Genomic DNA, 15,931 nt, shown 5'->3' with positions numbered 1-15,931 from the left:
GTTGATATCCCATCTCCTCTTGCCACCAAATGTCCCAGAACAAGGAGCACGTGGCAATGTAGCAGCAAAAAAAAAAAAAGCTGGCAGATGTGGCAATTTGCACCTCTCCACATAGCAGCCCTTCAAGGCAGGTCCCATCCAAATGGGTCACCCAGCACTCAGGGGTTTTAAGTCCTTGAGGTTTTAAGTCCTTCTTAACTCACATGGTCCCATGTGCTCATTCATAGTCTTCAGACCTGTATGAATGGCTAAGCCCTCTTAGAGTCTGAATACAGTTATTAATGGTACTAAATACAGATTTATTACAGTTAATTATGAATTAAGGCTGGACACTGCAAGACCCGTGTCCTGGGTTTGAATAATACCTAAAACCCACAACTTCTTGGAGCTTTGGTAAAGTTTCTGGTAATGCAGCGAGGAGGTCTTCAGCTCTTTGCATCTTTTTACCAGCGCTGTAAAGAGCTTGTTGACCAAGTCTAATGTGCCTGCTGCATCTTTTGCACTGATGGTGCAGGAGCAACCACAAAGCACATCGCCAGTGTTCATCAATCCAAGTCCTACAAACCCAACACAGGTAGGGAGCTGCAAACACATCAATTTATGTTCCCTCCTAAAATGCTATGAGAAATCCAATCGAGCATTTGCACCTATTAACCGGAAATATTTAAGTAGCTGTCTCAACACCAAAGCAGTGCCAGGGCTCAGCTGAGAGCCTCTAACCACAGCACAATGTGCCCTCCAAGCAGCCACGCTCCAGCAATTCCTCTTGGACTGCAGGCAAACTACCTCCTGCAAAGAAAACACAAGGCAAACGGTATCTTTGGGTGCAATGACATTGCAGACACAGCTTTGCCTGCCCATTAGCACTATCCTCTGACGGACCGGGCAGTGATTCCTCATGGCAAACCAGTTGGCCTTAAGTATTGGTCAGCACACAATAGTCCTGACAAGAGTAATGGGGGTGGATCCATCCCCAGCGCAACTGGGCTGGCACTGGTGATTTTAGCCTGAAGATAAATGTAGTCCTCGGAGACTGGCTTACCACCTGGGGGCTCACGATCGATACCGGAACAAGAAGTTGTGTTGTTCCAAATCAAAGCAAAGTTAACCCATAATGCAGAGTGTGCAGGGGGTGAAGCCACTTTAACGGGAGGGATTTGTCTACTCAGAGTGTCAACCTGAACAAGCTGGAGCCTGCATGGTGTAATTTAACGGTGTTTAACATCAAGGCTGCCGTTCCTATAGCTACTGGAGGAAGCTTAGCAACCCTGGGCGCATCTCCTGGGGCACGGGAGACAACTGAAGGAGAGCGCAGGGATGCATCAGTGTCACCCATGCCTTAACCCTTTGGACCCTACACACTGTACTGATGTGGCATTGAAAGTAGATCCCATACGGGGTGTTTCTCCTGATAACACGTGTATTTCATGCTTTGTTAGTACCAGATTAACTGTTTCCTTTAAAAAAAAAAAAAAGGGTAACAAGAATCTACCTCTGTCACTGTTCAAGGGCTACAGCAGGGTCTCCCCACCAGTCAGGCTCCACTCGGGGCTGATTTAGGCTCCACCAAAGCCAGCAGGACTGTGTGTGGGTCAAGTCAGCCCCACATCTCTCTGGATGACTTTGCCGAGAAGGACTTGCCTCTCTACGCTGAGCACAGTTTCAGGGCTAACACTAACCATGCTCTTTTTCTTCTGTGTCCCCAGGTCGTCCCCACGCTTGGCTGTCCAAGGCTGGCTTAGAAGGCTCTTCCCTCTCCCAAGAAAATGGGGACTGACAGTGAAAACCCAGTCCTGAGGAACGTACTCATCAGCTTCAACTTGCTTCTGCTGGGCGCCGTCCTCAAACCTTTTGAGTGCCGGCTGGAGGTGACAACAGAGCCGGCCGAGAGGGTGGCAGTGGATGAGGCACGTGGCCTTGCCAACTGCAGCCCACCCATCAAAGAGCAGCCCATGGTGTTCCACCACATCTACAACATCAACATTCCCCTGGACAGCTGCTGCTCATCCATGTTCAAGTCTTCGGCCGAGGAGGTGAGTTCAGAAGACGACCGGCTGGTGGAGTACGCGGAGCAGACCTCCGACAGTGAGAGCCAGGTCACCTTCACCCACAGGATAAACTTGCCCAAGCACGCCTGCAAGTGCTCCACCTCCCTCCCATCCCTGCAGGAGCTGCTGAGCAGGATTGAGATGCTGGAGAGGGAGGTCTCCATGCTCCGGGACCAATGCAACTCCAATTGCTGCCAAGAAAATGCAGCCACAGGTAGTAATGCCATCCTGTTAGCTCTTGCTGGGGACTAAGGGCTCAAGTGAAAGGCAGGAGAAATAAATACAAAGTTGGTGATGCCACTCAGAGTGGTGACAGAGGAAAACCTATGTTCACCCATGGCGTGGCTGTGGCTTTAGGGAAAAGCCCATCTTAGGTCCTCCAAGGCAGGAAAATCCCCAGGACGGATTTGGTCACTTGAGCCCCCATGCCCTGCTTGCTGCAGAAACCCTGTAACAGCCAGAGCTAAAGCCCCGTTACAGATAAAATTACCGCTGGTAAGGCATGAGCAGGGTGATCTCCCAACCCTGCAGTCCTAGCAACGCTGTTAGAAATTTGCCACTGTGCATGGGACAGGGAGGAGAGATGTAGCTGCTGCTCTCCTAAGCTGTCCCTAGGCTGAAGGCAGCACCGCGGGAGCCGGCAATAAACCCCTTCATCTTCTCTGCAGGAGGAGTGAATGTGTATGAAAAGCTGAGTTTAAAAAAAAAAAAAATACAGGGAATAACTTCTGTTGCCATGAAAGATGCAAACAAAACCTATAACAAAGGCACAAAACCATCAACAGGATACTTCATCTAAATAACAATATGTGCAGTTTGTGAAGCTCTCCAAGAGCCCCCATTAGGGTTACCCCATCAAAGACGGCTCCTCATTTCACCGTGGCCATTCCTCAGAGCCAGGGAAGCAGCACGCAATTGAAATGAGATGGATTAAGAAAGGTTTGGGCTAAAGGCTGCATTTTGACAGCACGGGAGCTAGCACACTGATGGTTTTCCTTACATGTCGGGGAGGTTGGTAAGAGGGGCTGTCCCAAAGGGCATCCGTCCCTCATGCAGCCCAGCCCTGCTCGGGGCTCCGACACACCAGGGCTCCTCCCGGGAAAAAGCCACCAAGCAAGGAGAGCCACACAAGGCATCTTTCCAGGGGAAAACAGCTTCTCAGACCAAGAACAACAACAGGGAGGAAGAAAAATTAAAAGCAACCCTTTTCCCCGAATGCCAGCTGCCTTTTTTTAAGTTTCGCAACTATTAGTGTGATTTTTCTGGTGGTACCCCAACTTCTCTATGTTGAGAACACATTAAAGTGAAATGGGAGAGACCCACACTCAGGTCAACAGAGTTGGACCAAGGGAGTGTGGGTTGGGGAGGAACAAACCGGGATGGCACACTCAGCAGGGTGGCTCGGGCTGACATCTCCCATGCAGCCAGTGGAAGTCACTGCATTTCCAGCTGCAGGCTCAGCCTGCATCCCCTCCCAATGCGACAGTCATCAGCTGCGTTAAAAAAAGATGAAACAGAAAACACCCACACGTGCCACCGGTGTGTGTAAAGCAAGGGTTAAAATCACATAGGAAACACAATGGGAAAAACCTGTTTTAAAGGAATTAATTTGAAACTCTGATGGGCCTATTTGGGTTACTTGCAACATACGCAGACAGTCCCATTAAACATTCATCGCTTGGTGGAGTCTCCACTCTGATCACAGATGCGCTGAGCTAAAACTCAAGTAATTTCTTTTATTTTAATGGGAGTTGCTTTCAATTCACTGCACCACAGAGGAGATCAGGATCCCTACCCCACCGCCTGAGGCATTTCCCCAAGGAAAGCCTCTCTTCCAGCACGCTTACAAGCATCCTCTCCTCTTTTGATAACTAGAGGCTGAGTTCTGAAGAGAATCTGATTGCCATTCCCAGTATTTGCAGTTTAGATGGGAAGCATCTTGCAAAGTAACCCAAATGGGTCTGTCTGGCACAGCATGTAGCTGAACCCCTTTTACATGAGCATCTGCTGCACTCACCATAGAAAGAGCTGCTCAGGTAGCTCAGCTAGGATGGAAAACTTAGTTGGGGGACAAAAAGTCCTGTGGCTTGGGGTCTTCATGGTGTAGAGGTTTCCCAATGGTTGGAGGAAGCACGAAAAGGGTTTCTGTTCTTCCTCAGTTTATAACCCTAAGCTGGAGCTGTGGGTCCATGTTGAGAGGCAAAAGAGGGGAGCATTGGCAATGTCAGAGTGACTGATGCCTTCATCCCCATGCATCCCTCCTCACCCCAGAGCGTCCTGTGCAAGGCTGCCAGGTAAAGGGGGGACATTAGAGGTGGTGGCCACGGAGGCCGTGTGCTTTCCCAGCTTTCCCATAACCCCAGCATGCCCAAACCCATGATACTTTGTGCAAAGCCAATGGCTCTGTCTTAACCAGGCTCACCAGGACAGGGATGAAGATGATGTCTTTGGGTACATATCTGTTTCTTGTCGGAGAGAGACCAAGCAGATTGGGACCTCTCACCTGTAACAAGGAACAGGAGTCATGGCTAGTGCAGAGGGCTTGGCCAGGGAAAGCTTTTTCCCAGTAAGAGGTCTAGGGAGGTTCCCATCGACTGAGCGCTGAGCTGAAGAAAAACCAAAGGGAGCACTTGCACCCCAACAAGGCTGATGGCACCCATAGACATGGAGGCCAGTGCTCCTGAGGGGACAGAAACTCCTGGGGACCCCCCCAAGCCCCACCATGAGTCATAGAATCATCGAATAGTTTGGGTTGGAAGGGACCTCTAAAGGTCATCTAGTCCAACCCCAATATCATGAGTCATATCACCAGTTCTGCCCCTGCCAGCCCTAAAGCCACCAGCTCCCCAGAGCTGGGCATGCTCAACCAGAGGGAGGACCATCCCCTACTTGCCCCACATCTTGCCCCTCTTCCCACAGCCCATTGATGGGCCGACCCAGGGCCAACACTGACCTTTTTCTACCTCTGACCCCGTGGGCTCTGACCCTCGGTCCTGCGTTCTTGCAGGGCAGCTGGATTACACCCCACAGTGCAGCGGCCACGGGAACTTCAGCCTGGAGTCGTGCAGCTGTGTGTGCATGGAGGGCTGGGCAGGCAGCAACTGCTCCGAGCCCCGCTGCCCCCGGGACTGCTCCAGCCGTGGTGTCTGCCTGGACGGCCAGTGCATCTGTGACAACGACTACGGGGGCGAGGACTGCTCCCAGCTCCGCTGCCCCACTGGCTGTGGCTCCCACGGGCTCTGCGTGGATGGCGAGTGTGTCTGCGAGGAGGGTTTCACCGGGGAGGATTGCTCCCAGCTGCGGTGCCCCCGTGACTGCTCAGGGAAGGGCCACTGCGCCAATGGCACATGCATCTGCCAGGAGGGCTACGCCGGGGAGGACTGCGGGTGGCTGCACTGCCCCAATGCCTGCAGCAGCCGTGGGGTCTGCCGGGATGGTCTCTGCATCTGTGAGGAAGGCTACGAAGGGCAGGACTGCTCAGCAGGTAGTGGGGGGCATGCACGGGGAGAGACAGACCCTAATGTATGAGTGAGGGCTTCAAGGTGCCCAGAGCCCCGTAGGAGTACCACGAAGCCTGGGAGAAACCCATACCTGGCAGAGCATGTCACACAGGACCTGCTCAGGCCCCGCAGTTTGGCTGCCTCCCTGTTGTCCCTGTCCCCAGAGACACCACGGGCAAAAGTTTGGGAGGTGAGCAAAAAGCCAGCGAGGTTCGTCCCAACATCAGTGGTAAACCCTTGGTGCAACAGAAACTGCAGTCAGATTCTCCTGAGCCTTTGCCTCGCTATACCATTTAATACAACCACAGATAGCACATAACCCCCAGCCCAAAGCCTATAACAGTGTCCCACCAGCAGACCCACGCACCCTTCCCCACGGCCGGGTGGGAGACTAAGCCACGCACACCCTGACGCTCTCCTTACCTCTGCCCTTCCCATCAGTGGCTCCTCCCGAAAACCTGCGAGTGACAGGGATCAGCGACAGCTCCATCGAGCTGGCGTGGGACAGCCCTGGGGCAGCCACCGAGTACGTCGTCTCGTACCAGCCGGCGGGGCCAGGGGGCACCCAGCTCCAGCAGCGGGTGCCCGGGGACTGGAGCAGCATCACCATCACAGAGCTGGAGCCAGGTGTTGCCTACAACATCAGCGTCTACGCAGTCATCAGTGACGTCTTGAGCATCCCTGTTACCTCCAAGGTGATGACCAGTAAGTATCCTACTGCAGTTGTCGCTTGGTACCTGGATAACCAGAGGTGATGCTCAAGCTGGCTCACATTTTCCATAAAAACCTCCTAGCAGCAGAAAATTGAGTCTTCAAAAAAAAAAAAATTGGGGATATTTTTATCCCTATTTATATCTGTATGGGGATATAGGAAAGGGGGAAATGCATCCACTCTCTGCATAAAGACTCAGTCTGGATGAAAACCCGAATGACTGAAAATCAAAGAAACTTCCAGTGTTTTACCGAAGCTCCCAGAATATGGCCCAAAATACCTTACACTTTTTTCCTCATAGAAAATATTGCGATATATCACAGAAGTCACAAGTTCTCTTCCCACTCCTGGATGAGCTCCCTGTGACGAATCCCAGTGACATGGGCAATAGCGCAGCAAGAGGGGATGCTGCTGTGCATCAGGAGATATGTAGTCCTGACCAGGACCATGATGCACAGAGGAAAATGAGTATCAAGCTGTAATGGCAACCTCCTGAAAGGATCCTCAGAAACCAAAGATACAGAGGGCAGGGGGAAACATAAAGTACCCAGACACCCCTTTTGCAACCCCATCACTCTGTTTGCATGGTGCAGTTAGGTGCAATGCAAAGGGATGCTGTGGTGTCCAGCAGCCCAGGCATTTCCCTCCTCTCCCTCTAACCCACCTGGAGTGGGGACAAAGGGGCAATGACTCTGCTAGCAGCTACGAAAAGGGTTCCATTTTCCTTGTCCAGATAACGAAACAGCTGCAGGGAGCAGGGTGAGGGCGGGCGGCACCCCGACACCTGTCCTGCTCTGCTCACCACCCCCTGCTCCCTTCCAGACCTCGCCACGCCACAGGGGCTTAAGTTCAAGACTATCACAGAGACAACGGCGGAGGTGCAGTGGGAGCCCTTCTCCTTCCCCTTCGACAGCTGGGAGATCAGCTTCATCCCCAAGGTACCACCACCGCATGCATGGCATCGTGGGCTACACCCAGTCACCCTAAAAACACTGAGCGAGCAGATCCTAAATTAGCTTCCAATTACTCCCCCAAAAAAACCCCCGACCTCTGTTTGCAATTTGTGTGCTTCACATCAGACACCCTCAAACACCTCAACCTCAAATTGCCAGCTTGCGTTTCCCCAGTAGTCTTTGGTGTCGAGGCACACTTGTCCTCAAAGAAATTCCCCAATAAAATCAAGAGACGAGCATATAAATAAGTAAATCTTCCAGCCTCACTGCCTCTTGCTGTCACCCCCTCTTTTTCCCTTCTATCTCCTTTGCTGTGACACTTCCTCTTCCTCCTCTTCCTCACCCCTTCTCTCTGCATGCTAAGCTACCCAAAGCAGCCTGGATCGAAATGAGCAGCCACCGGCTCTCAGACAACAACCTTCAGCATCCCCGAGTCACACGCACAGCTAATTCCTGCCACGGAATTTTAATCGCAGTGATGAACAGGTAGAATTTGTGCCAGAAAAGATGAAAGGATGAGAATGTTGCCCTAAATATCGCATATTTTCTATGTGCGGCAACAAAAATTGTACATCAAGTATTTCATTTATATTCATAATTTCTACACCATTTAGCCATAAGTATAGCATCAATTGTACATGAAGCCTCTTTACAAGAGCTTTCAAGCCCCAGCAGTAAAAGTAATGCTGATTAAGGGCTCAATTATGCCATTTTCACTTGTACAAAACCCTCGCTGGAGTCAAAGGCAGCTCTGGGCAGTGGAGAACTGCAGAACTTGGCCCCAAAGTTTTAAATGCTCTTAACTGTAAAGTATCATTACATAGCACGAAGCAAGGGCTCGATTGCTTAAGTAACTCATTCCCTCACTTCCAAAAAGGCTGGAAGGATCTGGGTACCATTTTGGGTACATCGATGCACAAATTGTGTCGGAAGTTGAAGTTCAGGTACTGCAGGTATAAACCCCAGGGTAATTTTCATTCACCATGGGGATAAAAGCTGAAACAATAACACAATGTCAGGGAAGAGCTTTTGGTAGCAAAAAAATAGCTATCTTTCAAACATTTCACTGATACTCGAGAATTAAGCTCAACAGCATCCCCCTGAAGCAGGTAAATAGGGATATATCCATTTCAGGGTGAGGAATTGCTGGGATAGCAGCAAACTTCTCCCCACAGGGTCATCAGCGATAGGTTTTTCTCACTGATAAATACAAACTGTTGGTCCTGTTTCTGTTCTTAAGCTTGAAACTTAAAACCATGCAGAAACATTTCAGGATTTAAAGGAAGAGATAAAGCGCAAAAGGATGGCTGTTCCTGCATGCAGGTTTTTGGGGTGGGGAAGGGATGTAGCTCACAGGGCTTTGAAGTTCTCGCATCCGTCAGTCATGCACACGGTCCTGCACCACAAAGACACAGTCGTGCTCCTGCCCATCCGCTGCTGAAATTGGAATCTCTCAATTCTCCATCACCAGCTTTTCTCCTAAAATAAGGCAGAGGGTGCTGTCTCCTTCACTGCCTGGAAGCCATACTTGCTCGGGCAAACGCTAAACCATCGCCGCACTCCAGATAAAACCAAAACCTAGTCCAAGAGGCCTCAACATGAAAAAAACAGAGTTATATCAGCAGCATCACAAATAACCTCGATGAGTAAAATCAAGCTCGCTCTGTCTTCCTGAAAACCGAGCAAGAGGATGCTAATTTGGTCCTCAGCATCCCCGCGAGGATGCTTGCACCCTCCCACAGAGCAATCCTCCTTCCGTTTTCCCCGCGATGCTCTCGTCCCCCGAAAGCAGGGTCAGGCAGGGATTGCCCGTCTGCTGCGTGTGCTGGGGAGGGGGAGGGGAAAGATGAAGCAAAGACAGATTTAGAAAAGAAAATTAGGAAAGGTAAGCTGGCAGTTTATGGCTAAAATGGAAGATTTCCTGTTTAATGAGAAAAGAGATGAATATGAATTGAGAGCTATGTGCAAAGATTTGTTTAGCGTGTTATTAGTGAAGACAACGGCAAGAAAAGATCCTTTGTCCAAACACCGGCAGGAAAGGTGACATTTGCAGTTGCTTAAAGCCTTACAGTTTTTCAGAGCAAAACCACAAAGTATAACAAGTTTAATAAAGATACTTAAAAAGCAGGGGATGGCAAAATAAAGACCTTACAGTTTCATACCTGTATATGAACAACAGAAGGCTCCTGGCACCTGAATAGCAGGGAAAAGGAGTCCAGCCCTGGATTTGTTTTTATTATCTTTTCTCTTCTGGAGAACAGCAGACACACAGATGGTAAATACAGAAGTGGAGGGGGGGGAAAAGAAGGGATGGGGGAGGATTTCTCAGCCCAGCAACATGGGTGCTCCACGCTTCACCCTGGGTTTCTGCACCTCCACGGTGGGATGTGCCAGGGCAAGGATGTGATTTGGGGGTGCAGGGCTGGGCATGGAAGGACGCAATGTGGGGGCACCTCCCCTCCATGCACCAGTTCCCCAAAACCGCCTTTTTTTGTTTTGTTTTTTTAATGGTTATTTCTGCTCCCCGACAGAACAACGAAGGTGGTGTGATCGCCCAGCTCCCCAGCACTGTCACCACCTTCAACCAGACGGGGCTGAAGCCGGGGGAAGAGTACACCGTCACCGTGGTGGCCCTGAAGGAACAAGCCAGGAGCCCTCCCACCTCTGACAGCGTCTCAACCCGTGAGTGAGCCCGGCCCCAGACAGCACGGCAGCGCCCAGGGCTTGGTCCCCAAAAAAAGGTCCCAGCAGCGAAAGTGGCCCAGCACTGCATGGGCAGGGATAAAAATAGCACCACCCAACTTGCCCAGGCTACAGGTGCATTGCAGCAACAGCTTCTTCATGCAGTATTTTGTCCTTCTCCCTCCTGAACTGCTGTGAGCACAGAAACCATGGCAAGGTTAATGGGGTTGGGAGCGAAGGCTCAGGTCCGCTTTTATTATATAGCTGGATAAATTCCTCTTCTCTGCTAATTTCAGATGCTGGATGCCCCCAGGAAACATCTCTATAAATGTATTGCCTACTCATATATAACAGATTAAAACTCCTGCCTGCTTTTGTGCCACTAAATGCCCTCTACTCCCACCAATTCAGGCAAATCAGGCAGCAGGGCAGGGAGCCAGGAGCAACAGCACATCCCCTCCTAACCAATTTATTCAGCTGGTCACTGGTCCATCCCGTAGGCTAGAGGAAGTTCAACCGGGTCTTCTCCTCACCAAAGGAAATGTGGCGATGGACAGAGGTCACTGTGGAGAGGAGATTTTCCATGCCAGATCTGCTGCGGTCTGCCTTGGCAGCCAGGCAGACATCTACCTCCATCCAAGCTATTGCAAATGGAAACAGCATTTAAATAGCTGCCAGAGGGTTATAACGAGGTGATGCTCTCTCCAGGCTGCTAATTTGAGGCAACGGTGAGAGTGAAGGGAGGGTCCCTCCACCAGCAGCAGCTTGCTGCAGGTTTGAGCTTCCTCAGCACAGTCCTCTCCTCCTGCTTTGCCTGCACACTCAGCTCAACATGGCTTAACAGAGACATCTCCTGGACAAGCCCAAATCTTCCTTTCCCCAGGAAGTCAGCAAAAAATAAAAATAGAGGCTGATACTTCAAACTCAGTGGTTGACCTTTGCAGGGGAGCACAGATGGAGTGGTGGGCTCCCAGCTCTCTGCTCCGTGAAGGCGTCCCCATGCTGGCGTGTCTGCCTTCCTCTGCAGCACACCCATAGTTTTGCCCCCATCATCCTCGTTCTGCCTCAACACTTTGTGCCAGGATCAAGCAGCAAAGCCATGGTTTCATGCTGCACAGCTAAGTAGAACTTGATGCTCCCTAGCATCACCTGCATGACTGGACAACATGAGGTAGTTGAAGATTCAGGGTTTGGATAAGCATGACCTGGTACTGGCCAAGCTGGACACCCAGCTCCTACCTAAACACCCTGCCTCCCACCTGTCCTCCCTTCTTCGTTGCTGTTTTGCCCCCAGACCTCACCCCACTGCTCCCAATTCCCCCACATATCTTTTTCTAACCCTCCCTGGTCCTTCCCGCCCCTGCCTACACACATCTCCCCCAGAACTTCCCACCCTGGGGTGCAGCATTTAGCACATCCTTATTATATAGTGTCATTTTCTAATATATACAGTATATTAGATGTACTTGCATGCAGTATAGCCTGAATTACAGAACCAGCGTGGGTTTTTTTACCCACCTCATGATCATATAAGTGATAAAACAGGCTGCCCAGCAGGCTCTGTGCATCAATGCTGCCATGGCACAGGAGCAATGGCCAGGCTTGGCCCATCTGTCCATCCATGCAGTGGTTAGGTCCTGCTGGACTCAAAGCATCTATCACCTGGGCTTGAGCCCATGATTTCCAGAGGTCGAGTGGAGGAGGGAAGGGCCCAATTCTCTGCAAAAGAAAGCAGTAGTGTCCAAAATTGTCTCCCAGTAGATCCCTGGTATGAATTTATCTAAAACCCCTTTATCTGAGAGGGTTCGGTGGACACCCACTGTAGACCCACACCCAGCTAGTCATGAAGACTTGCCAGAGCAGTTGCATTTTCTCCTCTCTCCCCACTGCTAAGACATCAACAGCTTTACAATCTGATCCCTCAGCTTAATGACAAACCAGAAGCTGGCACCAAAGCAGGAACATTTCTATAGACATTCCTCAGTTCTCAATGCTTGGATCAGTCCTTGGCCCCACGTTATTTAACACATTGTCATCGCCTTTCAAAAGACATAATATCGTTGCTGATAAATTTTGCCAGTGATGGAAAGGCTCAGAAAAGAGTAAATTGAGTGGAAGGAGATCATCAATAAAAGCAGTTTGAATGGCTTGGAGAACTGGGCACAAAGGAAAACTATACGTTTTTCAATGCATCGCGAAGTACGAGCAGTTATCTAGGAGCAAAGAAAGTGGACCGCAATTAGACGTGGGAGGTTTTATCATGGGAGATGCCACCTGAAAAAGCCAGGGAGGAATTGTTGCCGATAACCAGCTTGAGAGAAGGGCATGAGTTGCATTATAGCTGTAATGGGCATTGATGGGAGAGCTGCTGGGTCCTGCTCTGGTGTCCACAGCTTGGGAGAGACATCGGTGAAGTGGAGAGGGTTCAGGAAAGAGCTAGGAGATTGGGACAAGGGACTGGGAACCCACCAGGACCAAAACCCCTGAGTACCTTGGGGCAGGGGCAGGTCATGTCTCTTGCCCATGCCACCTCCCTGCCTTGTCCCCAGCTGCTAATTTGGGCCACTCTGAAGGTCGGGTTGAAGCACCCCTGAAGCTTGGTGTCCCCAAAGCTGCCACCTTTCCCCACCCAACTCTCCCAAAATAACAGGTGCCCGTTTCCCCCCTCCTCCTCTGCAGTCATCGATGGCCCAACGCAGATCCTGGTGAGGGACGTGTCCGACACAGTGGCCTTTGTGGAGTGGACGCCGCCGCATGCCAAGGTGGACACCATCCTGCTGAAGTATGGGCTGGCGGACGGGGAGGGGGGGAGGACCACCTTCCGCCTGCAGCCCCCCCTCAGCCAGTACTCCCTGCAGGCTCTGCGCCCCGGCGCCCACTACCACCTCGCCATCAGCGCCCTCCGGGGTGCCAACGAGAGCCGGCCAGCCCTCGCCCAGTTCACCACAGGTAGCTAGCTGGCTTTGCTGGGAGAATCGGCATGAATTTTTAAGCCTCCAACAAGCATGGGCAGATGGCTTGCTGCAATCTGCAGATGGGCTGTCCTGCAATGAGCATGGGGTTTTGCATATCCGGAGCCGAATCGAGGGGTTTTTTGCATCTGCTATTTAGTGGTACCTGGCTTTCCTTCAGCACAAGTGAGCTAGGGTTTAATCCGGTGCACTGGGGGAAGCGGCACAATGAAAACATGATGGTTAAGATGCAGGTCCAAACGAAGATGCCTGAATGCAGGTGTCTCGCATCCCATCATAGTCCTGGTGCAGAGCAAGGCAGAGCAAATAATTCAGCTCACTCTAAAATACACATGCACAGCTCAAACCACCCTCTGACCCCCCCTCCACTAGTGCCTACATTTCTGTTTAGTCCCTAAACCTCCAGTGCAATGGGTCTCCACCATGCCCTGTGCCCCACAGGGATGCTCGCATGGTCCCCAGGGCACCCCAGGTGACCACAGATGCCAGCGACCAGGCAGATGACTCAACAACCCGCATTTAGATGACAACCCCTGAGCAAACCCCACCTTGGCCATGTCCTGCTGCAGCACCAAGGCTGAACCTGCTGCTGCCTGTGACACACATCCCCACCACCTTCAATGCCCATTCAGACCCACAGCTTAGCTTGAGCCCACAACTAGAACTTTAAAACCCAGCAGTTTACACCCTTAATAGCACCTGTAGATCAACGTGCAATTCTCAAAAGCACCAAAACAGCAAGCACAGGTCTGAATTTAAAACGATGCTCGCTCCCATTCAGCGTCGAGAGCCAAAGCAGATGCATTGCCCAAGGAATCGGCAGTCAAGTGGCTGAAAGCAGCCTGGTCAGAAATGTGGTTATCTTATTTTATATCTTCTCTGAATACCCTAACTGGTCGGTAAAACTTTAATTAATGTTAAGCCTGCACATAGCTAACAGGTTTAATTTACCGTGCCATAAAGGAGGAGGTAGAGCGCGTATTTCAGTGCTGGTTTATGGTATATAAATTACTTGTCATGTACGTTACTGGTGGATACTAGGCTCCTATTACAATAACTGCGGTGTGTGAATTGTGTGTGTATATATCTCTACAGATATATATTTCAGACAAGATGTTCACCCCGACTGATTTGCTGTGTTGTCCTTCCTTGTTTTATTTCTAAAAGGCAACATAAAAAATCCCCACCTAAACCGAGATCCATCAAGGAGCAGTAATTACCCCCCATCTGCTGCCGCCCAGCCCCTGCCTGGCACCAACCCATCGCTCACCAGAGAGGTTTATCGTGCAAACCAAAGCAGATTCAGTGCACAGCCCCAGCAGCACTAATAAACAAACCCTTTGGGCAACATCTGAGCGTGAATGAGCCTGTAAAGATGCTTGAGGTCTTCTAAAGCAGTTCAAGCCAATGCGTGACTGCTACAGAGCCCTTTTTCTCTTATGCATGCTACCTCGGTTTCCCTTACTCTAATACAGGGGGAAAATACTTTTCTTTTTTAAACAACATGCAATTAGCTCCTGAAGCGACTTACTGAGGGATGCTGTGAATGCCCCAGCACTCACGTCAGTCTTGTGGGTGGCATCTCCAGGTCTGTGCTGAGCAGGAGGTGAGAGCAGATGCCCCAGCCCTTTCTGCAGGGACACGCCCTGGGAAGGAGAGACCGCATGTGGGACCTCACGGACATCACACCTGGGTACCCCTCTGCTGCCATTTAGCCATGCCAAGGCTACGGGGTGCATTCCCGGTGCCTGGCAGTGAGACGGAGCCTCTCTCCCTTGTGTCACACAGAGATCGATGCCCCCAAGAACCTGCGGGTGGGCTCGCGGACGCCCGCCAGCCTCGAACTCACCTGGGACAACAGCGAGGCTGAGGCACACAGCTACAGGGTGGTCTACAGCACCCTGGCCGGGGAGCACTACCACGAAGTGCTGGTGCCGCGGGACACCGGTCCCACCACCCGGGCCACCCTCGCAGGTATGCGTGCACCCACGCGTCCTTCCTCCCCCTCCTCCTCCTCCTCCTTGCAAGCAGGTAGGGAAATGGAGAGCCCAAATCAGCACTGGTGCTCGGTTGCCCTCATGCTGGCAAATATTTGAGGCTGTTTTGGAGTTTACTAGTTACTGGAGAGAAGGTTTTCCTTGGGATGAAGCTCATTTTCCCCTCTGTGGGTCTGGATTTGGGCACTGCTTATCCACGAGCTGAGTGATGCACCTCTGAGTGATGCACCTCCGAGTGACACACCTCCAAGCGATGCACTTCCAAGTGATGCACCTCCAGCAAGGGTCTGTCCAGGTCCCAAACAGAGCTGTCAAGGAGCAAAATGAGAAATGGGGAGAGGAAGGCTTTTTAGGCTGGTCTAGAGGAAAATATTACTTCGCCCTTCTTTTTTTTTCTTGCTGGGAAAGAACCACAGGTGCCGATACCCTGTAGGCAGCGATGGGGATCCAGGCTGCCTGAGTTCGTTGCCTTTTTCCAAATTGGGCACAAAGCAGACCCAAATCCAGGGATGCTATTTTTGAGCAAGTCCCTCAAGCAGTACATTATTCAGGCCAGCACAGGGGGTGCCACTGGGGGCTGCAAACACCACCCACCTCCCACTGCCAGGAAAGTCCCAAACGCCCTTTGCAGCAACACCACAAAGCACTGTGTGAGATCTGGTTTCCTTTTTTTCAACTACAACTGCTTGCCTGCCGGATTTGCAGCTCCAGTGGCATTTTTTTGAGCAAAGAAAAGACTTACCTACGTACATACCAAAAAGATCACTCATTCACCTTGAAGCTCTTCAGTGTGGCAGGACACCAGGTTCTTCCACGTTGACCCTCTTTGCCCTCCTGAGGCCTCCCCCAGTCTGAAGAAGGCTCAGGCATCTCTGCCATATGGACCTACAGGAATAAGTTCAGTGGAAAAGTCAAATGCCAAGTTACAGGCACAGCGGCACCAAGTCACGAGAAAGGCTGGAGGGCAGGAAAGCAATTAGAGCAGTTAGCTTGAAAAATGTGGTATGCGGAAAAAAGAAACATTAGGGATAGTTTCTGCTGCGTTCGTCATGAGGACACGCATGGAG

The 15,931-nt window shown here is 51.1% G+C and overlaps 1 protein-coding gene across 2 annotated transcripts in view; it reads left to right on the top strand.

The window, feature by feature from the left end:
- Positions 1 to 1,702: 1,702 nt before the first annotated feature.
- Positions 1,703 to 15,931, top strand: part of TNR (tenascin R) — a 29,625-nt gene continuing 15,396 nt past the window's right edge. The window contains exons 1-7 of one of the 2 annotated variants that reach the window (XM_009275862.2): positions 1,703 to 2,262; positions 5,056 to 5,532; positions 5,990 to 6,253; positions 7,083 to 7,198; positions 9,745 to 9,895; positions 12,575 to 12,844; positions 14,656 to 14,841. In XM_009275862.2, the coding sequence (XP_009274137.1) occupies positions 1,767 to 2,262; positions 5,056 to 5,532; positions 5,990 to 6,253; positions 7,083 to 7,198; positions 9,745 to 9,895; positions 12,575 to 12,844; positions 14,656 to 14,841 (1,960 nt within the window). In that variant the 5' untranslated portion in view covers positions 1,703 to 1,766. The remainder of the gene's footprint in view (positions 2,263 to 5,055; positions 5,533 to 5,989; positions 6,254 to 7,082; positions 7,199 to 9,744; positions 9,896 to 12,574; positions 12,845 to 14,655; positions 14,842 to 15,931) is intronic. The other variant, XM_009275861.1, reaches the window with a different exon arrangement.

The sequence above is a fragment of the Aptenodytes forsteri genome, unplaced genomic scaffold (assembly GCF_000699145.1).
Source record: "Aptenodytes forsteri isolate BGI_AS27 unplaced genomic scaffold, ASM69914v1 Scaffold289, whole genome shotgun sequence".
NCBI classification, from domain to species: domain Eukaryota; kingdom Metazoa; phylum Chordata; class Aves; order Sphenisciformes; family Spheniscidae; genus Aptenodytes; species Aptenodytes forsteri.
The sequence above is the reverse complement of the archived record's forward strand: the minus strand, read 5'-3'. Positions and strand labels throughout refer to the sequence as shown.